General features: G+C 44.1%; 1 protein-coding gene across 2 annotated transcripts in view; it reads left to right on the top strand.

Moving 5' to 3' along the window:
* The window catches only part of LOC147113154 (dynein axonemal heavy chain 8-like), a 148,776-nt gene that overhangs the window by 76,076 nt on the left and 49,186 nt on the right, over positions 1-23,514 (top strand). Inside the window, exons 5-7 of one of the 2 annotated variants that reach the window (XR_015079627.1) lie at positions 3,178-3,297; positions 4,242-5,211; positions 6,792-6,878. Coding sequence is in view for 1 of the 2 variants with exons in the window: in XM_085998052.1 (XP_085854178.1) it covers positions 3,271-3,297; positions 6,792-6,924 (160 nt within the window). In the remaining variant the exon portion in view is untranslated. Of the gene's footprint in view, positions 1-3,177; positions 3,298-4,241; positions 5,212-6,791; positions 6,925-23,514 lie in introns of those variants that run through there. The other variant, XM_085998052.1, reaches the window with a different exon arrangement.

Raw genomic sequence — 23,514 nt, 5'->3', positions numbered from 1 at the left:
AGTTGGGGGGTGGTAATTAAGGGGATATTGCTAAGATTGTTTAATCAACATTGTAGTCACTTACCCCTTGTTTTTACCATCTGCATTCCCCCATTTAAGCAATTTTACTGTAATTACTGTGTTCGTGTGGTATAGTTTGATATTTGATTATAGTCTCTTGTAGTTAATAAAACTTGATTTTTCTCTCATCCAAACCACGTGTCCGTTTTAATATCATTAATTATAAGTCCTGCAGTCAGAACTGGAAGGTGGGGCAGCGATTCGAAACCGCTGTTTTAAAATTGGTTTATTTGGAATTGGTCAGAGTGCAGGCAAAGGCTGCAGACCAGGTGGACTTACCTTAAACCAGTTAAAAGAAGCCCCCCCCCTACAAGAGGACCTCCTTTCATCCTCTTACTCCCTCCACAAGAGCATGGAGGGAGTCATAATCAAAACAGGGAGCAGCCTTGGACCGTTGAGCTGTCATACCTGCAGCAACCAGCAATAGGAAGCAGAAGAAAGCAAGTGAAACTCAAAGGGGACATGGCCCCCTTAAATATACAGGCTCCTAGCATGTCATCAAATGCGAGCAGCCGACCCACACCCACCGATTGGGCCGGCTAGCGCGCACGTCAGCCTTAAAGAAGCCAATCTCGGGAAAATCATTAATTGATGGGCGGTTGCAACCGAGAGCGGGACCGGTTCCTGCAGAACAGCGAACCCGCCACCATCCCGCCTCTGGGTGGAAAAGCCAGGCCTATGTTTCTATTTATAATGCCCAGGATCCCGTTTGCTTTTTTAACCGCTTTATCAACTTGCCCTGCCACCTTCCACGATTTGTGTACATATATCCCCAGGTCTCTCTGTTCATGCAACCACTTTAGAATAGAAGTCTATCACTATCCTCCTCACTGTTCCCTATACTTCCAAATTTTGTGTCATCTGCAAATTTTGAAATTGTGCCCTGTACACTCAAGTCTAAGTCATTAATATATCTCAAGAAAAGCAGTGGTCCTAATACCGATCTCTGGGGAACACCTTCCTCCAGTCCGAGAAAACAACCGTTCACCACTTCTCTCTGTTAACTGTCACTTAGCCAATTTCGTATCCATGCTGCCACTGTCCCTTTTATTCCACGGGCTTCAACTTTGCTGGCAAGCCTATTATATGGCATTTTATCAAATGCCTTTTTGAAGTCTGTGTACACCACATCAACCACATTGCCCTCATCAACCCTCTCTGTTACCTCATCAACAAACTCAAATCAAGTTAGTTAAACCTTTAACAAATCCATGCTGAGTTTATCCTTACACCCTTTTTTGAACAAGGGTGTCACATTTACAATTCTCCAGTCCTCTAAGGAGGATTGGAAGATTATGGCCAGTACGTCTGCAATTTCCATGTTTACTTCCCTGAGCATCCTAGGCTGCATCCCATCTAGTCCTGGTGACTTATTTACTTTAAGTACAGCCAGCCTTTCTAGTACCTCCTCTTTATTAATATTTTTCCCATCCAGTATCTCAACTACCTCCTCTTTCACTATGACTTTGGCAGCATCTTCTTCCTTGGTAAAGACAAATGCAAAGTACTCAATCAGTACCTCAGCCATGCCCTCTGCCTCCATGTGTAGGTCTCCTCTTTGGTCCCTAATCAGCCCCACCCCTCCTCTTACTACCCGATTACTATTTATATGCCGTTAGAAGAGTTTTGGATTCCCTTTTATGTTAGCTGCCAATCTATTCTCATATACTCTCTCTTTGCGCCTCTAATTTACTTTTTCACTTCCCCTCTGAACGTTCTGTATTCAACCTGGTTCTCACTTGTATTCTCAACCTGACATCTGTCATACACGCTCTTTTTCTGCTTATCTTACTCTGTATCTCTTTCGTCATCCAGGGAGCTCTGACTTTGGTTGCCCTATCTTTCCCCCTTGGGGGAATGTACCTTGACTCTATCCAAACTATCTCCTCTTTAAAGGCAGACCATTGTTCAATTACAGTTTTGCCTTCCAATCTTTGATTCCAATTTACCCAGGCCAGATCCGTTCTATAGCTAATCTAAACCTTATGATACTACGATCACTGTTCCCTAAATGCTCCCCTACTGACATTTGCTCCACTTGACCCACCTCTTTCCCCAGAACCAGATTCGGCAATGCCTCCTTCCTCATTGGGCTGGAAACATACTGATCAAGAAAGTTCTCCTGAACACACTTCAGTAATTCTTCCCCCTCTCTGCCCTTTACACTATTACTATCCCAGTCTATATTAGGATAATTGAAGCCCCCCATTATCACTATATAGTTCTTGCATCTCTCTATAATTTCCCTGCGAATTTGCTCCTTTATATCCTTCCCACTAGTTGGTGGCCTATAGAATACATCTAGTAGTGTAATGGCACCTCTGTTGTTTCTCAACTCTAACTAAATAGATTCTGTCCTTGACCCCTCCAGGACATCTCTCTCGAGTACTGTAATATTCTTCTTAATCAATACTGCCACCCACCTCCTTTCTTTCCTTCCCTATCTTTCTTGAACACCTTGTAGCCAGGAATATTTAATACCCAATCCTTCCCTTTTTTGAGCCAGCTCTCTGCCATTGCCACAAAATCATATTCCCATGTGAATATTTGCACCTGCAGCTCACCAACCTTATTTACCACGCTTCGTGCATTTATACACATGCACTGTAAACCTACCTTAGACCTTCTTGTATTCGCTCTTAGTCTGACCCCACCTAATACCTTATTATTTCTTACTCTAGTGCTATCTGTCTCTCCCAATCCTTTGTGCACCTTACTTCTCCTTTCTCATGCTACATCCTGGTGTCCACCCCCCTGCCAAATTAGTTTAATCCCTCCTCAACAGCACCACTAACAACCCCCCACCCCCCATGAGGATATTGGTCCCGGCTCTGTTTAGGTGCAACCCGTCTGGCCTGTACAGGTCCCACCTCCCCCAGAACTGGTCCCCATGTCCCAGGAATCTAAAGCCCTCCCTCTGCACCATCTCTCCAGCCGCGCATTCATCTGCTCTATCCTCCTATTTCTATACTCAATAGCTTGTAAATTGTAACATTTAGTTTATATTGCCTCTCCTCATTCTTCCTCCCAAATGTATCACTTCACACTTCAATACTTTGAAAAAATATTGACACTTTGATAAAATAATAAAAATATAATATTCATTGTTATTTTCAGGTTATTGACCTGAGAGAGAGGCACATAGATGAAGTATTGTATGAAATATCCAAAAAGATTATAATCAATCTACCAGAAGATCATACTTTGACAATGGAAAACATGCTTATATACAATGAGGTAACATTATTTTATAGATTTTTAGAATTTATAGTTTGAAATCAAGGTAGTGAGCATTGAGAAATGTTTGGATTAATCAAAGACAGCCAACAAAGATTTGTTGGAGGCAAATTGCATTTGACAAATTTAATAGAACTTTTTGAAGTGACTGATTTGATAGATTAAGAGAATGTATTAGCTGTGTTATATATGGATTTTCTGAAGCTATTCAAGCAAAATACAAAAATTCAGGCTTAGTATAAAGTAAAATGTAGCAGCTTGAATATAAATTTCATTGCTAGACAGAAAACAAAGAGGTAGGTTTAATGGATGTTACTCAGATTAGAGATGTATTGAAAGTGACGTATCTCAGGAGTCACTGCTTGGTCCACTTTTGTTCTCAGCATATATAGATTGTACTTTGGCTTAGGGAACATGACATGGAAATTTGCTGATGACACAAAAGTTGGGGGGAGGGGGTAGTTAACAAACTGTAAAAGATTTCAGGAGGACATGGGCAGGCAGGTGGCAGATGCAATTTAATGTGGATAAGTGTAAGGTTTTGGAAGGAAAATAAGGAGAGTATACTCTCAATGGAAAGACACTGAAGGGTATGGATGAGTAGACAGTCTTAAGGGCTGACTTTAACTCTTCCCACCCAGCAGAAACTGGGTGAGCAGGCAGTTAAAATTGCCATGGGAAATGACTCACTGCAATCCTGCTGCCTTCCTACGTGTTGGAATTTTAACCTGCTCTTTTGAGGAAGGCAGCGCTGTCCAGCTGTAAATATGCAAATACGGCTCTGATACCATCATCTTGGCCCGAGTGCACTGCAATTGACCCCACAGATAGAGCAGAGAAGGCTAGAAGGAGAATTAGAGAATTTGAGAAATGTCTCTATTCAAGGTTGTTCGAACATGAAATGCTTTGTGTAAGATTTGCAAAATTTCTGCATTTCCCCGAAGGCTGTTATTAATAAACGGGACCCTGTGTGGACATTTTAAATCAAAAAGGGTACCCAAGATGGCGTCCGTGCCTCGTGGCAGAAAGCCTGTGGGATTTTAAAATGGACTCTGCAACGCAGACAGCTTGTGGATCGAAACCCAAGCTGCAGTTTTCTGTGAAGAGAGACTTTGTGTTTTGAAACCAGACAGGACTCTGAATTATGTATTAGACCAAATTGGAGACAAATCTAAATTCAGTTTAGGCCTATAGTTAAGGCCATCAAGCAGTCTACATATATAATCGGAAACAGATTAAGAGAGCCATCGAGGCTGGACAGGCCCATCAAGGAACATTCATGACAATACAAGTCAATTATCGGGCCAGTAGACGCGATTACCGGCCATCTGAAAACAGTTAGTATGGATTGCTACCATTATTTAAAATAGCCTGCCAAGATTAAGACAAAGAACTAACCTGATTTGGCACGCAGATAAGGGTTTTTGAAAAGAGTATAATTGAAGGCCCCTGGGTAGCAATCGCGCTCTTCTGTCGCTCTTGCCCCGTCCCGCGCTTACACCCTGGCCTTTGCCCGTGCCTTTTGCCACTCCACCTGAAAATCGCCCCGGCATTGCATTGGGCGGACACGGACAATTCAGGCCAGGCGAGGCGGGACGCGACGAGGGGAGGAGGGAAGACCACCTGAAGAAGACCAACTGAGGAGACGAACTGAGGGGAGGCTTCGAATTATCGGGCCTTCAGCCTCAGCTGACCTGCGAATATCTGCACACCAACTCAAACTGTCGGCTGACGACGAAGAATCATCCCTGCAAGGTAAAGTACCCAAACAGAGACTTTAACTTTGGGGTACTCGAACCTGGACAACGCCCTTGCAGCGCCCGGAGACCATGTGACGATGGCAAGCTCCAGAGAGCACCAAGAGCGAACTCCGAACCCCACCGCTGTTTTGAGTCCAACAAACCCTTTTGATTGGTGAGCATAAATTCTGGCCCCTCATAGTTTAACCTAGTTAGGTATAGGGGGTGGGATAAGGATAAGGGGATTGTTAAGATAGTTGTTTTCCCTCGATGTGCCGTGTGTTCCCCATTCCCTGTATAAGTATAGTTATTTGGTATTTTGCCTGTAAAAGTATATACTAGTAACTTTTTCATAAGATTGTATCAATTTTTCCTCTTCAATTAAATCTTGGTTTTTGTTTACATCCAACCACCTGTCTACTCGAGTCTTCTCTGTACCGCCGCCTTGCACCTAAGTCCGGTGTCTAGAACCCAGGGGCGTGGGAGCGATTCGAACTGCTCATAAACAGTCAGAGGCATAACTGACTGGGCGCACGCGCCACCCCACAGGCCACCCCCGACAGACTTTGCCCCAGAGAATGGTTGAGTAGAACTCATTGCTGATTTTAAAGGAAAATTAGATAAATATTTGAAGCAGAAGATACAGGGCTATAGGGAGACAGTAAGACAATGGGATTTGTTTTGGATTTCTCAAGTAAAGAGTTGGCATAGGCATGATGGGCTGAATTGCCTGCTTCTGAGCTTTAAACATCTATGATTCTTCATCTTTGGAATAAATTGCAAATAATAAGAATATTCAATTTTAAATCAAAAGCACAAAAGCAGTTTCAGGCTATCTGTTTTAAGACATGCAGTTGCCCCTGACTGCTGATTAGTGACCACAATAGGAAAGATTGGGGAAAGCAAAAATAAAAATAAAATTTTGCATTATCTTTGTGTCTTTGGTTACATAGGATTACATCGGATATACGGCACAGAAGCAGGCCATTCGGCCCAACCAGTCCATGCCGGCATTTATGCTCCACTCAAGCCTCCTCTCATCTTTCCTCATCTAACTCTATCAGCATAACCCTCTATTCCCTTTTCCCTCAATTGCTTATCTAGCCTCCCCTTAAATGCATCTATATTCACTTCAACCACTCCCTGTGGTAGCGAGTTCCACATGCTCACCACTCTCTGGGTAAAGAGGTTTCTGTCAAAATGCAATAGGTGTAAAGGCAGGAAATTGAGTCTGTGGGCAAGTGAGTACAGAACAGGAATACACTGATGGCCAATGAAATAGAGGTGCTGCTGCATGAGTTTGGTACCAGCAGGTTTGCTCTGTTTATAGCTCTACAAAGGTGCATCAGAAAATAGCAGTCAGGTTCAATGATGTTCACACTACTCCCAAGGCCTGGGAACAGATGTGGAAGAGGGTGGCGCTGATGGAATCTGCTAAGATAAGACTACTCAACAGTACCACTTACCCTATACATGGGATAGCGTCTGGCAACCTGTTTCCCATGCCAACACTACCTACACCTTGCATACTTATACATAATGCCCCTATTTAACTTGTAACTTACAGGCTATACCTGTGTTAAAGTAACAAAGAATAACAAATGCATTTAGTGTTTATCCATCAATAGCTAGTCATTTCTAAGATAGCACTTTTTTTTAAAGGTATAAAAATGCATTAGTGACCTGTAAATGTAGGGTTGTAGTGTTTCACCAGTATTAGGTTTGCCCTATAGTGTGTGCTTATGTGTTCTACAGGTTTGCTGCAAAGAGTGGGCAGAGATTTTAGCTCCAAAAGCCAGATATATTGAAAAAACTGTGGACAGACTAGTGGGAATATTTGTAGAAATCTCTGACGCGATTGATGACACCAAATCTGATGTTAAACCAGGTAAGGAAAATTGCAGTTTCAAAGACACTGATAATAAGTGACATCAGAGTATTCCAACCTGAGGTGGCCACAATCATTGTTATTATTTAGTGCAGGCTTGGCATATAATTCCAGCCATCTTAAAGCCTTGTCAGCATTGTATATAAGCATTGCAAAGCATAGAGACCACCAGATAGTTTAGTTAGTGGGCATGATTCACCTATGTGGGACATGATTTGTATTTGTCCACAAGGGCGTTTGTTGTCATCACTGAGGCCTCATAGGTAAAGGTTTGAGGCCCACTGTCCCTATGCCTGTTCAGTTGGAAAGTGGTTGCAAAACGGCAAACTATAACGTGGCCAGTTGAATCCTGGTTGACATTTTCTGTCCACTCTTCATGCTCGTGAGTTGTTAAAGAAAATTCAAAGGAATTAGTAAAGGTTGACCATATTGGGTATTTTGAAGAGAGTCGCACCGTTGGTGGATAGATCAAGTCAAGAGTGAATCGGCAACTTGCTTTTGCTACTGCACCTGAACGTCAAACATGAGGAGGAGCTATGTTATAGAGGACTGGTAATCATGGAGGGAAATAGGGTGCAATGTGCTTGACACAAGATGCATAGTAGCATGTAATTGAGTATCCAGATTAGGGTTGGCATGGGTGAGTACTTGGTCACAAGTGCTGCGGACATGGCGGAAACAAGTTTGGTCTGGGCTCAGCGCAGCGTCAACTACTAGAGATATGTGCTGTGGGGACCAGTCGCCCGAGCAGCTAATAACAAACATTCAGAACGGAGATTGGTTGCTAGATTGCTACTACCTGTGGGTCTCTGCTGGCTTAAGTAGGCCAATGATCTTTACTCGGTACCATACTGCTGGGATTCGGCATTGAAGGACACATGTCGAGTGAAGAAAAGAGATAGCCAATTACATGGTCGTGGACCAAGATTCTTCACAAATTTAGGGTACAAGACATAGGAGCAGGAGTAGGTCATTTGGCCCCTCGAGTCTGCTCCGCCATTCAATAAGATCGTGGCTGATCTGATCTTGGCCTCAACACCACTTCCCTGCCTGCTCCCCATAACCCTCGACTCCCTTACCTTTCAAAAATCTGTCTTTCTCCACCTTAAATTTAATGACCCAGCCGACACAACTCTTTGGGGAAGAGAATTCCAAAGATTCGCGATCCTCAGAGAAGAAATTCCTCCTCATTTCCGATTTAAAAGGGTGCCCCCTTATTCTGAAATTATGCCCGCTAGTTCTAGATTTCCCCACGAGGGGAAACATCCTCTCTGCATCTACCCTGTTAAGTCCCTTCAGAATCTTATGTTTCAATAAGATCCCCTTTCATTCTTCTAAACTCCAATGAGTATAGGTCCAACCTGCTCAACCTTTCTTCATAAGACAACCCCTTCATCTCTGGAATCAACCTCACGAACGTTCTCTGAACTGCCTCCAATGCAAGTATATCCTTCCTTAAATAAGGAGACCAAAACTGTACGCAGTACTCCAGGTGTGGTCTCACCAACACCCTGTAAAGTTGTAGCAGGACTCTCCTACTTTTATACTCCATTCCCTTTGCAATAAAGGCCAACATTCCATTTGCCTTCCTAATTACTTGCTGTAACTGCATGCTAACTTTGTGGTTCATGTACAAGGACCCCCCAGATCCCTCTACACCTCAGCATTTTGTAATCTCTCCCCATTTAAATAATAATTTGCTTTTTTATTTTTCCTACCAAAGTGGATAACCTCGCATTTTCCTACATTATACTCCATCTGCCAGATTTTTGCCCACTCACTTAGCCTATCTATATCCTTTTGGAGATTCTTTGCATCCTCCACACAATTTGCTTTCCCACCTACCTTTATATCATCAGCAAATTTGGCTACATTACACTCAGTCCCTTCATCCAAGTCATTAATATAGATTGTAAATAGTTGAGGCCCCAGAACTGATCCCTGTGGCACCCCACTAGTTAAGTTTGAAACCTGAAAATGACCCATTTATCCCAACTCTCTGTTTTCTGTTAGTTAGCCAATCCTCTATACATGCTAATATATTACCCCCAACCCCATGATCTTTTATCTTTTATCTTGTGTAGTAACCTTTTATGTGGCACCTTATCGAATGCCTTCTGGAAATCCAAATAGATGACATCTACTGGTTCTCCTTTATCCACCCTGCTCGTTACATCTGTAAGGGTTTTCTCCGATACTGGTCCCCCATTACACTCAGTTCTTGGACGTCAGGATTTATAAGAACAAAAAACACACGGCACAGGGTTTTGGCTCAACCTTTGATTCATTCATTTATTGAGCACACACACACACACAATTACCTAACCAGCATAAATCCCTACGATTTATATCAAACTAACAGCCCCAAAATACAAACCCCTATGCAAGGGTCATTTGCATCGACACAATATGACACAGTTAAACACGTCCGGAATTTGACTGTTACATATAAAGTTACCCAGACTCAATCACAAAACCCTTATTGTGATCTGACTGAAACTCACAAACTTACTCAGACTCAATCACAAAAGCCCCCTCTATGATTTGACTGAAACATACAATCAACACTCCCGATCGGCTGTCTCCTGGAGCTGATTGTAGGCCCGAATCTTTCTACTTGCAGTTCTTCCGTTAGCTTCCCACGACGACTCTCTTCGAAGTGACTCTTCCTTTAAACCAAAACCAACTTGCAGTATCTTGAAACACATATCCTGGCCCCCCTCCTGTGCATACGATGACCATATTAAAATGTGTGAATGTCTCTAGCAGAGAACTCTTGATGGCTAATTGTCCCTCATAGTGTCCATTGATTACTCGGGCACCGACTGTCTGCATTGAGGTCCTTTCTGACAATGCAACCTTCCCAAGGTGACTGCATATGCAAAGTTGTTGGTTTTTGTTAGCATTCGTATCAGATGGTTCAGGGCCCAGCCCATTGTCTAGGCCTGCACTGATACTACTTATTCTGGGGCCATGGTCTTCTTTAACAATGTAACCCCTTAAGGTACAGGAAACTTTGTTATATCCGGCACCGACGGGACCGAGCTGTTGCAGATCTATCAAAACTGCCGGACATACAAGGCTAATGTTGAAGCATACGGAGGTTTTCATCTCCGTATCTGACAACAAACACTGTTGCTTAGCAACAGCTTGTAAACAGTCGGCCCGTACCTTGGAAGCGTCTCTGTAGCTTAGCAACAGCTTCAGAGAGACTTTCCAGAGCCCGACTGTTGAAAACAAAGCCACGAGAAGAAAAAAAACCTAACAAAATGGCTCCTGATTTCTGCCGGTAGATCGAGGTTTCCGGACACACAACCTCCGGATAAACCAAAGTTTCCTGTAAATGAATATGCGAATATTCTTGTTTAGAAGCATTCGTATTTTAGATTGCCTGCGATCATTGATATCCAGTCTCTTGATGGTATGTAGCTTCGGCTGAAATTTTGAATTAACCCTTTATTGCCCATCTCTTTTTGCGGGCTGTGCAGTTCCGGGTTTTTATACTTCATAGTCCAATTTTTAACCGTCGAGGGGGAGGAATGGATCCTACATCTCCCACCTTTAATATTTCTTACATTAGAGATATTACTCCCATCCATTCTTCTGCCGTGGAGAGTGCATTGTCGGTCTCAGCCAAATCTCACGTTCCTTTTTTCCACATTCTATACATTTGAATCTATAACCCCAAATCTCCTTTATACAGTCTTTCCTGTTTTTCCCTTTTTACCCTTCGTTTCGTTTTACACGATAACCCAAACAGATACAATACCATAATTAATTGCACAATTATCAATACATGTGAGGCAAATTGGATCCAGGGAGGAATTTCAATATTAAACCCAATGTCCCAGCAAGCCGGGGTGGTCATTTCCCTGACCTAGAATCATAGAATCATAGAAAGTTATAGCACGGAAGGAGGCCATTTCGGCCCATCATGTCCGTGCCGGCCAACAAAGAGCAATCCAGCCTAATCCTACTTCCCAGCTCTTGGTCCGTAGCCCTGCAGGTTACAGCATCCCAAGTGCACACCCAAGCACTTTTTGAATGTGGTTAGGGTTCCTGCTTCTACCACCCTTTCATGCAGTGAGTTCCAGACCCCCACAACCCTCTCAGTGAAAAACTTTCCCCTCAAACCCCCTCTAAACCTTCCCCCAATTACTTTAAAACTGTGCCCCCTGGTTTTTGACCCCTGTGCTAAGGGGAAATAGGTCCTTTCTATCCACTTTATCTATGCCCCTCATAATTTTATACACCTCAACAAGGTCTCCCCTCAGCCTCCTCTGTTCCGAGGAAAACAGACCAAGCCTATCCAGATTCTCCACTCCCGGCAACATCATTGTAAATCTCCTCTGTCCCCTCTCTAGTGCAAACACATTTTTCCTGTAATGTGCTGACCAGAACTGCACACAGTACTCTAGCTGAGGCCGAACTAGTGTTTTATACAGTTGAAGCATAACCCCCCTGCTCTTGTATTCTATGCCACGGCTAATAAAGGCAAGCATTCTGTATGCCTTCTTAACCACCTTATCTACTTAGCCTTCTACCTTCAGGGATCTGTGGACATGCACTTCAAGGTCCCTTTGTTCCTCTACACTACTCAGTGTCCTACCATTTAATGTGTATTCCCTTTCCTTGTTAGCCCTCCCCAAATGCATTACCTCTCATTTCTCCGGATTGAATTCCATTTGCCACTGTTCTGCCCACCTGACCAATTTATTGATATCTTCCTGCAGTCTACAGCTTCCTTCTTCAGTATCAACCACACAGCCGATTTTAGTATCATCTGCAAACTTCTTAATCATACCCCCTATATTCAAGTCAAGATCGTTGATATATACCACAAAAAACAAGGGACCTAGTACTGATACCTGCGGAACTCCACTGGAAACAGCCTTCCAGTCACAAAAACAGCCATCAACCATTACCCTCTGCTTCCTCTCCCCGAGCCAGTTTTGAATCCAACTTGACACTTTGACCTGGATACCATGGGCTTTTAACTTCATGACCAGTCTGCCATGTGAAGCCTTATCAAAAGCTTTGCTAAAGTCCATATACACTACATCAAATGCACTACCCTCATCTACCCTCCTTGTTACCTCCTCAAAAAATTCAGTCAAGTTTGTCAGACATGACCTCTTAACAAATCCATGCTGACTATCCTTGATTAATCCGTGTCTTTCTAAATGAAGATTTATCCTGTCCTTCAGAATTCTTTGCAATAATTCTCCCACCACCAAGGTTAGGCTGACTGGCCTGTAATTACTCAGTCTATCCTTTTCTCCCTTTTTAAACAAGTGTACCACATTCGCAGTCCTCCAGTCCTGTGGCACTACACCTGAAGCCAGGGAGGATTGAAAAATGATGGTCAGGGCCTGTGTTATTTCCTCTTTTGCTTCGCTTAACAGCCTGGGATACATTTCATCCGGGCCTGGGGATTTATCCACTTTTAAAGCTGCTAAACCCCTTAATACTTCCTCTCTCACTATGTTTATTTAATCTAATACTTCACACTCCTCCCCCCGATAGCAATGTCTGCTTCGCCCCTCTCCTTTGTGAAAACAGACACAAAGTATTCATTAAGAACCCTACCGACTTCTCCCACCTCCACACACAGATTACCCTCATGATCTCTAATAGGCCCTACCCTTTCTTTAGTTATCCTCTTACTCTTAATATATTTATAAATCATCTTTGGGTTTTCCTTTATTTTACTTGCCAAGAATTTTTCATGCTCTTTCTTTGCTTTCCTAATATCATTTTTAATTGCACCCCTGCACTTTCTGTACTCCGATAAAGATTCTGGAGTATTTAGCCCTTGGTATCTGTCATACGCCTTCCTTTTTTTCTTTATCCTACCCTGTATGTCTCTAGACATCCAGGGGGCTCTAGATTTGTTAGTTCCACCCTTTTTCTTTAAGGGCACATATTTGGTCTTAACCCTCCGGAACTCCTCCTTGAATGCCTCCCACTGCTCTGACACTGAATTACCCTGGAGTAGTTGTTTCCAGTCCACTATGGCTAAATCCCCTCTGAGCTTAGCAAAATTTGCTTTTCCCCAATGTAGAATTTTTATTCCTGGTCTATCCTTGTCCTTTTCCATAACTACCTTAAATCTAACAGAATTATGGCCACCAGCACCAAAATGCTCCCCCACTGATACGCCTTCTACCTGCTCAGCTTCATTCCCTAAAACTAAGTCCAGAACCACCCACTCCCTTGTTGGGCTTGCTATATACTGGCTAAAAAAGTTCTCCTGGATGCATTTTAGGAATTTCACACCTTCTATACCCTTCAGACTAATTTTATCCCAGTTACTATTGGGGTAGTTGAAATCCCCTACTATTACTGCCCTATAGTTTTTGTACTTCTCAGAAATTTGTCTACATATTTGTTCATCTACCTCCCTCTCACTGTTTGGGGGTCTGTAGTACACTCCCAGCAGTGTGATCGTCCCTTTTTTGTTTTTCAATTCGACCCATATGGCCTCGTTTGATGATCCCTCCAACATATCATCCCTCCTCACAGCTGTAATAGTTTCTTTAATCAATACCGCGACCCCTCCTCCCTTTTTACCTCCCTCTCTATCCCGTCTGAAAATCCTGTAACCAGGAATGTTGAGCTGCCATACCTGCCCCTCTTTCAGCCACATCTCTGTAATAGCTATAATATCTGTGATAAATCCATGTAGTGAGACAAGGACTCAAAGAGGCGATATCATAGAATTAGCACGAGTACTTTATTAACAGAGTAACAAACATCATGCCTGCATCCTGGCATTTCACCTTTGCTGACCTTGACAGGAAGCAAACCTCTGACCTTAGCAGCAGCATTGGCTACAGCACCACCTGGTGGATAACCTTAATCATAACATCCCAGATTACTATATCCCTCCGCCCTTAAGATTTCAGTATGAATGTCTTAACAAACAACCATTCCTGAGGGTCACATAAGGAGTCTCCATTCATCATGTTCCATACTTGACGAATCTAACAGTTCAGTATCAATCTCTCTGGTGGCTTGCGAGTCCTTTGTGAATGTCTAACAGTAAAGTCCCTGCTTGTTTGTGGTGAAGCCACCAGCTGCTCCTGAGCAGTGCTCAGAGTATCTGACTCTGCAACGATGGTTTCCTCTTGACGAATAGGTTCCTGTGGAATTGGCTTTGTCCCTGGTGGTGGCACCACAGATGCACTTGGATAACTGGGGGCAACCCTGTCTTCAGTCATTGCATCTGGAACCTTCATTTCAATTTCCCCTTGTCTGGGAAGTATCTGATCTACATGTCTGCATACTACCCTACCATCTCCCAACATGACCTTGTATGATACTGGACCTGTCATTGAGCCTATGAAGCCAGGAATCCACTTTGGTCCATAACTGAAATTCCTGGTAAGGACCGCATCTCCTTCTCCAAAACTTCAGCTCTTTGTTCTTTTGTCATGGTTCTCTTTTTGTTTGTTTTGTCTGTTTTCCATTTTCCTTTTTAGCTCTGGGTGGACAAGGTCAAGAGTGGAGCGTAGTCTATGACCTAATAACATCTCAGCAGGAGAGAGTCCTGTGGTGGATTGAGGTGTTATTCTGTAGCTGAACAGAACCCATGACACTTTGGCTGCTAAACTCCCTTCTGCACTTTTTTTCATCATCTCCTTAAATGTTTGTACGGCTCTCTCCGCAAGTCCATTCGAGGACGGATGATATGGAGCCGAGGTCACCTGCACTATGCCATTTTTTCTCAAGAACTCTTTTGTCTCTGTACGCACAAAACAAGTGGCATTGTCACTCACCACGATCCCCGGTAGCCCTTGATTACTGAAGCTCCGACGCAGGCAGTCTATAGTAGTAGTGGCGGAAGCAGAATTTACAGGATAAACATCCATCCATTTGGAATGTGCATCAATGATTACATGAATGGACCTGCATAATCTAAGTGCAATCTTCTCCATGGTTTATCCGGCCACTCCCAAGGGTGGAGAGGAGCCGCTGCTGGTGCCTTCCAGTGTTCCTGACAAGTGCTGCATGTCTTGACTAGATTTTCTATCTCCTCATCTAGCTTTGGCCACCACAAGTAACTCCTAGCCAAGGCTTTCATGTGCGAGACCCCAGGATGACACTGATGTAGTTGCTCTAGGATAGACTGTCGTGCTGGCTGTGGAATAATCACTCGTGCTCCCCACAACACGCAACCATCCTGCACACTCAGCTCTGTTTTCCTGATACTGTAGGGTGTGAAGTCAGCCCCTTCTGGATGCTGTGGCCATCCCCTCACCACATATTCTCGAACTCTAGACAGTACTGGATCTTTACCTGTCCATGTTCTTACTTGCTCTGCAGTCACAAGTGCCGTGTCAGTGTCCTCCAACATCAAAACTCTGTCCTCTGGAGCTGCACGGATAGGTGTGCCTGGCAGTGGAAGACGACTCAAGGCATTTGCGTTCCCATGGTACTTGCTCACCTTGTAGACGATGACATACTCATATGCCCTCAACATCACTGCCCACCTCTGGATCTGGGGTGACACCATCTGTGGAACTGCTTTCATTTCATTGAAAAGAGAGAGAAGAGGTTTATGATCGGTGCATATGGTGAACTTCCTGCCATATATGTACTTGTGGAACCTCTGTAACCCAAACATTACTGCTAACCCCTCTTTGTCTAACTGGGAATAGTTTTTTTCCGCTGGTGTTAGAGTTCGGGACATAAACCCTATTGGTCTTTCAGTTCCATCTTCCATGCAGTGTGAAAGAACTGCCCCCACCCTGTAAGGTGAAGCGTCACAAGAGATAATGATGTCTTTCTCTGCATTGTAGTGAACCAGCACATCCGATGACAGCATCAGTTTCTTGGACTGTTCAAATGAAACCCCCTGCTCCTCTCCCCACTGCCACTGTGTCTCCTTGCGCAGTAGTTTGTGAAGAGGTGCTAACACAGTTGACAAGTTTGGTAAAAACCTGTTATAATAGTTCAGCAGTCCCAGGTAAGCTTTTAACTCAGCCACATTTGTAGGAGCAGGGGCATCCTGCAGCGCTTGTACCTTCTCCTTGAGTGGATGGAGCCCGGTGGCGTCCACTCTGTGTCCCAGGAACACTGCCTCATTCCCCAGGAAAGTGCACTTACTCCTCTTGAGCCGGAACCCTGCCCTCTCCAATCTCTGTAGTACCTCTCTCAGAGTGCTCAGATGCTCCTGGTCGGTTCTTCCCGTCACCAGAATGTCATCCAGATAGATGGAAACATGTGGAATCCCTTGCAGTACACCTTTGATTGTCCTCTGGAAGATCGCTGGACTAGATGAGACACCAAACGGTAAGCGGTTATATGTAAACAAGCCCTTGTGTGTATTTATGGTGACATACTTCTTTGATTCATCATCCAGTGTAATCTGCAAGTAGGCATGACTCATATCCAACTTTGTGAATTTCTTTCCTCCAGCCAGGTTTGCAAAGAGATCCTCTGTTTTGGGAATCGGATACTGCTCTAGTTTGGACACCCGATTGACTGTCAATTTATAGTCTCCACAGAGTCTTACCGAATTGTCCGGTTTTAAAACAAGCTCAGCCTCTACCTTTGGCTTCATGGCATAAGGCACAGGTCGTTGTTTAAAAAACCTTGGCGGTGCCTCCTTATCTACATAAATCTTAGCTGGGGGGCCATTAAATGTGCCAAGTTCCTCCTTGAACACATTCTCATGTTCACTCAACACTTCTTGCAAAGTCAACTGTTTGCCCGCATCTATTTGATGTACTGCTCCCCAGTCTAATTTAAGTTCTTTTATCCAGCCCCGACCTAACAGGTTTGGTCTGGTACCCGATACTATAACTACAGGTAGCTGTTCCACTGTGTCCCTGTGTTGCACAGTTACATTAGCTGCACCTAATGTCGCTACTCGTTCACCTGCATATGTTTTAAGATGCAGGGAGCAAGGCTTTAACTCTGGAACTTTTGCACGGTTCCACAATTTTGAGTACTCTGCCTTGTTCATTATGGCCATGCCGCACCCTGTATCCACTTCAAAGTTCACCTTAGATTCATTTACTGTCAGTTGCAATGTGATAGGAGCCACTTTTGGAATGTTCTCTAACATGCTATACATTATGAACATGTCCTCTTCTTCCTCAGCTTCCCCGTTGATGTGGTGTGCTCCATGTTTTTTCACTTCTCTCCCTTGGTTTTGCTGTCCTCCCGCTTTTGGTTTGGATTCCTCCACAGGTGATTTCGCCCTGCAAGCTCGTTTTATGTGTCCTTGTTTCCCACACTTGTCGCACTTTTCCTCCAGAAACCGGCATTCACTCGCCAGGTGATCGCCCTTGCATCTATAACATGCCTTCACATGCTCACGTTGTGGTTTCTGACGCATGTTCAACTTGTGCACAACAACCTGACCTGCAACTTGCGTAGCATTAGCTCTGTCTGAACCCTGTATTTCTTTTACATCTCGGTTCGCTGTCTCTATGGCTTGAGCAAATTCCAATGCTTTTTCATAAGTAAGCCTAGTCTCGGATAATAATCTACGCTGCATTCGGTCATCCATAATTCCGCAAACTAGCCTATCTCGCAGGATTTCCTTCAGGTTGTTCCCATAATTGCAATCTTGTGCTAATTTACGCAACACCGCTACATAGTCCATTACGCTCTCTTCCTCTTTCCTGTTCCTTGAATTAAACTTGAACCGCTGTACAACCTCACTAGGCTTAGGGTTGAAATGTTATTTTAGCAAAGCCACTAATTCAACAAATGATTTGTCTCCAGGCTGTTCAGGACTGAGCAGATTCTTCATCAAACTGTAGGTTTGGCTTCCCACTGAACTAAGCAGAATGGCTTTCCTTTTTCTGGCATCATTTATTTCATTTGCTTCGAAAAAATAACCCAACACTTCACAGTATTCCTCCCAGGTTTGTGCTTGACTATCAAAAGCAGAAACCGTTCCTACCGTGGCAGCCATGCTCTCTTCCAGCTGGTAGCTAACCGTAGCTCATAATTTTGTTGTTTAAATGTCCTGGCAGACTTTTCTTCTTTATCCAGGGTCCTTAGTTACCTCATCGCCAAATGTGATAAATCCATGTAGTGAGACAAGGACTCGAAGAGGCGATATCGTAGAATTAGCATGAGTACTTTATTAACAAACAGAGTAACGAACATCATAGAAACATAGAAACATAGAAGATAGGAGCAGGAGTAGGCCATTCGGCCCTTCGAGCCTGCTCCGCCATTCAACGAGATCATGGCTGATCATCCAAATTCAGTACCCTGTCCCTGCCTTCTCCCCATATCCCTTGATCCCTTTAGCCTTAAGAAATATATCCAACTCTTTCTTGAATATATTTAATGAACTGGCCTCCACCACCTCCTGTGGCAGAGAATTCCATAAGTTCACCACTCTCTGGGTGAAGAAATTCCTCCTCATTTCAGTCCTAAATGGCTTACCCCTTATCCTTAGACTATGAACCCTGGTACTGGACTCCCTGGCCATCAGAAACATCCTTCCTGCATCTAGTCTGTCCAGGCCTGACAGATCCCCTCTCAATCTTCTAAACTCCAGTGAGTATAAGCCCAATCGACACAATCTCTCCTCATATGTCATTCCTGCCATCCCAGGTATCAGCCTGGTGAATCTTCGCTGCACTCCCTCCATGGCAAGAACGTCTTACCTCAGGTAAGGCGACCAAAACTGCACACAATACTCAAGGTGCGGTCTCACCAAGGCCCTGTACAACTGTAGCAAGACATCCTTGTTCCTGTACTCGAACCCTCTTGCTACAAAGGCCAACATACCATTTGCCTTCTTAACCGCCTGCTGCACCTGCATGCTTACCTTCAGCGACTGGTGCACAAGAACACCCAGGTCTCTGTGCACTTCCCCTTTTCCCAATCTATTGCCATTCAAATAATAATCTGCCTTCCTGTTTTTGCCACCAAAGTGGATAACCTCACATTTATCCACATTATAGTGCATTTGCCATGTTTCTGCCCAATCACCCAACCTGTCCAAATTGTACTGGAGTTTCACGACATCCTCCCTCACAGCATACCCTCCCACCCAGCTTTGTGTCGTCTGCAAATTTGGAGATATTACATCCAATTCCCTCGTCCAGATCATTAATATATATATTGTGAACAGCTGGGGCCCTAGGACCGATCCTTGCTGTACCCCACTAGTCACTGCCTGCCACTCGGAAAGCGACCCGTTTATTCCAACTCTGCTTTCTGTCTGGCAACCAGTTATCTATCCAAGACAATACCTTGCCCCCAATCCCATGTGCCTTAATTTTGCACGCTAATCTCTTATGTGGGACCTTATCGAAAGCCTTCTGAAAGTCCAAATACACCACATCCACTGGTTCTCCCTTATCTATTTGACCAGTTACATCCTCAAAAAATTCCAGTAGATTAGTCAAGCATGATTTACCTTTTGTAAATCCATGTTGACTTCGTCTGATCCTGTCACTGCTTTCCAAGTGCTCTGCTATTACATCTTTTATAATGGACTCTAGCATTTTCCCCACTACCGATGTCAGGCTTACCGGTCTATAATTCCCCGCTTTTTCTCTACCACCTTTTTTGAATAGTGGGGTAACATTAGCTACCCTCCAATCCATGGGTACTGTTCCAGAGTCTATCGAGTTCTGGAAGATGACCAGCAATGCATCTACTATATCTAGGGCCACTTCCTTAAGTACCCTGGGATGTAGATTATCAGGCCCTGGGGATTTATCGGCCTTCAGTCCCATCAATTTTCCTAACATCATTTCCCTACAAATACTGATTTCTTTCAGTTCCACCCTTTCATCAGACCCTATGTTCCCGGCATCTCTGGGAGGTTATTTGTGTCCTCCTTTGTGAAGACAGAACCAAAATATGTATTTAGTTGGTCAGCCATTTCTTTGTTCCCCATTATAAATTCCCCTGATTCTGACTGCAAGGGACCTACGCTTGACTTTACCAATCTTTTTCTCTTCACATATCTATAAAAGCTTTTACAGTAAGTTTTTATGTTCCCTGCAAGCTTACTCTCATATTCCATTTTCCCTTTCTTAATTAATCCCTTTGTCCTCCTTTGTTGATTCCTAAACTGCTCCCAATCCTCAGGATTATTGCTTTTTCTGGCCAATTTATATGTCCTCTCCTTGGATCTTATGCTATCCCTAATTTCCCTAGTTAGCCACGGTAGAGTCACCTTTTTTGTTTTATTTTTATGCCAAACTGGGATGAACAAATTCTGTAGCTCATCCATTCGGTCTTTGAATGTTTGCCATTGCCTATCCACCGTCAACCCTTTGAGTGCCATTCCCCAATCAATCCTACCCAACTCGCTCCTCAGACCATCATAGTTTCCTTTATTTAAATTGAGGACCCTAGTCTCTGAGTCAACTACTTCATTCTCCATCTTAATGAAGAATTCGATCATATTATGATCGCTCCGACCCAAGGGGCCTCGTACAACAAGATTGCTAATGAATCCTTTCTCGTTACATAATACCCAGTCTAAGATGGCCTGATCTCTGGTTGGTTCCTCGACATACTGGTCCAGGAAACCATCCCGTAAACACTCCAGGAATTCCTCCTCCACAGTGTTGTTACTAATTTGGTTGGCCCAATCTATATGTAGATTAAAGTCACCCATGATGACTGCTGTGCCCTTATTGTACGCTTCTTTAATTTCCCTTTTAATGCCATCCCCAACCTCCGCCTTACTGTTTGGAGGTCTATATGCCACTCCCACTAATGTTTTTTTCCCCTTAGTATTTCTCAATTCTACCCATACAGATTCCACATCATCAGAGCTAATATCCTTCATTACAATTGTATTATTCCCTTCTTTAACCAGTAATGCTACCCCACCTCCTTTTCCTTTTTGCCTATCTTTCCTGAATATCGAATACCCCTGGATGTTGAGTTCCCAGTCTTGGCCATCCTTGAGCCACGTTTCCGTAATCCCAACCAAATCGTATTCGTTTACCTCTATTTGCGCAGCCAATTCATCCACCTTATTACAAATGCTCCTCGCATTAAGACACAAAGCCTTCAGGCTTGTTTTTTTAACGCTCTTAGACCTATTAGAATTATTATTTACTGTGGTCACGTTTGATTTAAACCGTTGATTTCTCTGACTGCCACTTTTGTTTTTCTCCTTCCTATGTTTTGCTTTTATCCTTGTTTCCCTTTCCTCTGTCTGCATGCCTGCATGCCTGCATCCTGGCATTTCACCTTTGCTGACCTTGACAGGAAGCAAACCTCTGACCTTAGCAGCAGCATTGGCTACAGCACCACCTGGTGGATAACCTTAATCATAAGATCCCAGATTACGATAATATCATAGTCCCAAATATTTTCCATGAGCCATCAGCTCATCTGCCTTGTTCGCTATACTCCTTACATTGAAGTATACACCATTTAGTACAGGCAAACCTCCTTGTTGACTACTATCTAGCCCTTGATTCCTCTGTCCTTCCAATTTACTTTCTATGTTTTTGTTTTCCAATTCCAGTTGTTCTTCCCGCCCTCTCCTTTCGCGTTTCCCTGTTTTCCTGCTGGAGAGTGTAGTAATGTTTTTGGGAAAGCTCCACGTCCTTTACCAGTTTTGTCAAATACTCAGGTAATGGCGGGATATCATACCCAAAATGTGATTTGTAATCTTGGAGGTTTGGTAAAATACCGCTCACTGTGAGAATTCCTGTCCCTCAATCTCATTATCCTCCCCCAGTATCCTCTTTAGCTGATCCCGTAAGGTATTGACCTGCGTTTGCAGCTGACCATCATCTATACTATTGACCAGTGCCATCCCCGTATTAAACACCGTGGCCGCGTCAATGATCAATCCCCTCTTCCGTCTTCCCAAACCGGTGTGACTGTTGCAGCTCGTTTATACAAATCCTTCCGACTTTCATCCCCATAGTTCAACTCATAGATTTGCTGGAACATTTCTTTTACTAGTTTCTCGTACAATTTTTCCATTTCAGCTGGGCACCACCGGGCTAGCCGTACCTTTCTCAAATTAAGGATGACAGATGCTACCTCGTAATGCACGTCGTGGTACAACACCTTCCCTGTTGGAATCAGTACTAACCCATTCCTAGGTCTGGGTGTCGTTATGGGGCACTTAACCTCTTTATCCTGTGTCTTTGGGGCTGATGGTAGGGGCTTCTTATCGTGCGCTACTAGTTCGGTAGCATTGATTGTGTTTGGAGGATCTGGGACCACACACGAATCGAAACTCTGAGTCCAGCCTATTCCAGGCCCAGAATCTTGCCATTGCTGTTTAAAAGCGATGGACACCCCCTTCTGGCATTTACGTTCCAATTTTCCTACACACACATAAACCCCTTGTTCCTCCTTCCACCATTTGTCCCAACATAATTTCACCCCCCCTTTGACCCCACAATCGATCTGTACGAGTCGTTCCCCAATCTTTCCCAATCCGTGGATTCATTACCCTTTGCCTTGTCTGTTTTCCGCAGCCACCACCACCACCCCACGGAGATCCTTCCCCGGCATTCTAGGCACACTTGTCTTCCCTCGTTCACCAGTACCTTTTTGGTGGTGATATTTAATTTGGGGCAGGGCACTGATGCTTCACCAAATTTGTAACCAGTGTAATTGGAATATTTAGTGGAATTTGACCCCAACCAACCCGGCCATTCTCCCTCATGGAAGTATGTAGCTATCCCGTCATAGCCTGTGCTCTACCTCCCTGTATTATGGTGGGCCCGGCTCCTCCCATACACCCGTAAGTAAGCGACATCTCGATGTCGCCTCGCTCCATCTGTCCTGATCTGATCAGGATTACCAACAGGTCCAGCCACAGAGTGCATTCCATCCTGTGTCCTCCGTTCAACTCGCCTCTGCAAATAAAAGTAAAATAGCAACGCTTTGTGAGAGGTCTTCCCTCCACAGGTCAAACTTATGTTATATACATATTGTACATGCTGTGATTGCTGCAATCAGCGCGTCCCTTTTTCCTTACTGTCGGGACCTCTTCCGGCTTGGGGTACCTAAGAAAGGATATGCTTGCCATAGAGGGAGTGCAGCGAAGGTTCACCAGACTGGTTCCTGGGATGGCAGGACTGTCCTATGAGGAGAGATTGGGTCAACTTGGCCTGTATTCACCAGCGCTTAGAAGAATGAGAGGGGATCTCATTGAAACATATAAAATTCTGACAGGGCTAGACAGACTGGATGCAGGGAGGATGTTTCCCCTGGCTGGGGGGTCTAGAACAAGGGGCCACAGTCTCAGGGTACGGGGTAGGACGTTTAGGTCTGAGATGAGGATAAATTTCTTCACTCAGAGGGTGGTGAACCTGTGGAATTCTCTACCACAGGAAGCTGTGGCAGCCAAGTCACTAAATATATTTAAGAAGGAGATAGATAGATTTCTAGACACAAAAGGTATCAAGGAATATGGGGAGAGAGCGGGAATATGGTATTGAGATAGAGGATCAGCCATGATCACATTGAATGGCGTAGCAGGCTCGAAGGGCCAAATGGACTGCTCCTGCTCCTATTTTTCTATGTTTCTATGTTTGCGAGGAGGCGTCCAAGGCACCCTAGGTCGGGGTATTCGACTACTCCTTCTCACCACTACGCTCTCTGGGTTCTCGTCAT

This window comes from Somniosus microcephalus, chromosome 9 (assembly GCF_052327205.1).
Source record: "Somniosus microcephalus isolate GS21.2 chromosome 9, FLI_Smic_1.0, whole genome shotgun sequence".
In the NCBI taxonomy this organism is placed as follows: domain Eukaryota; kingdom Metazoa; phylum Chordata; class Chondrichthyes; order Squaliformes; family Somniosidae; genus Somniosus; species Somniosus microcephalus.
The sequence above is the reverse complement of the archived record's forward strand: the minus strand, read 5'-3'. Positions and strand labels throughout refer to the sequence as shown.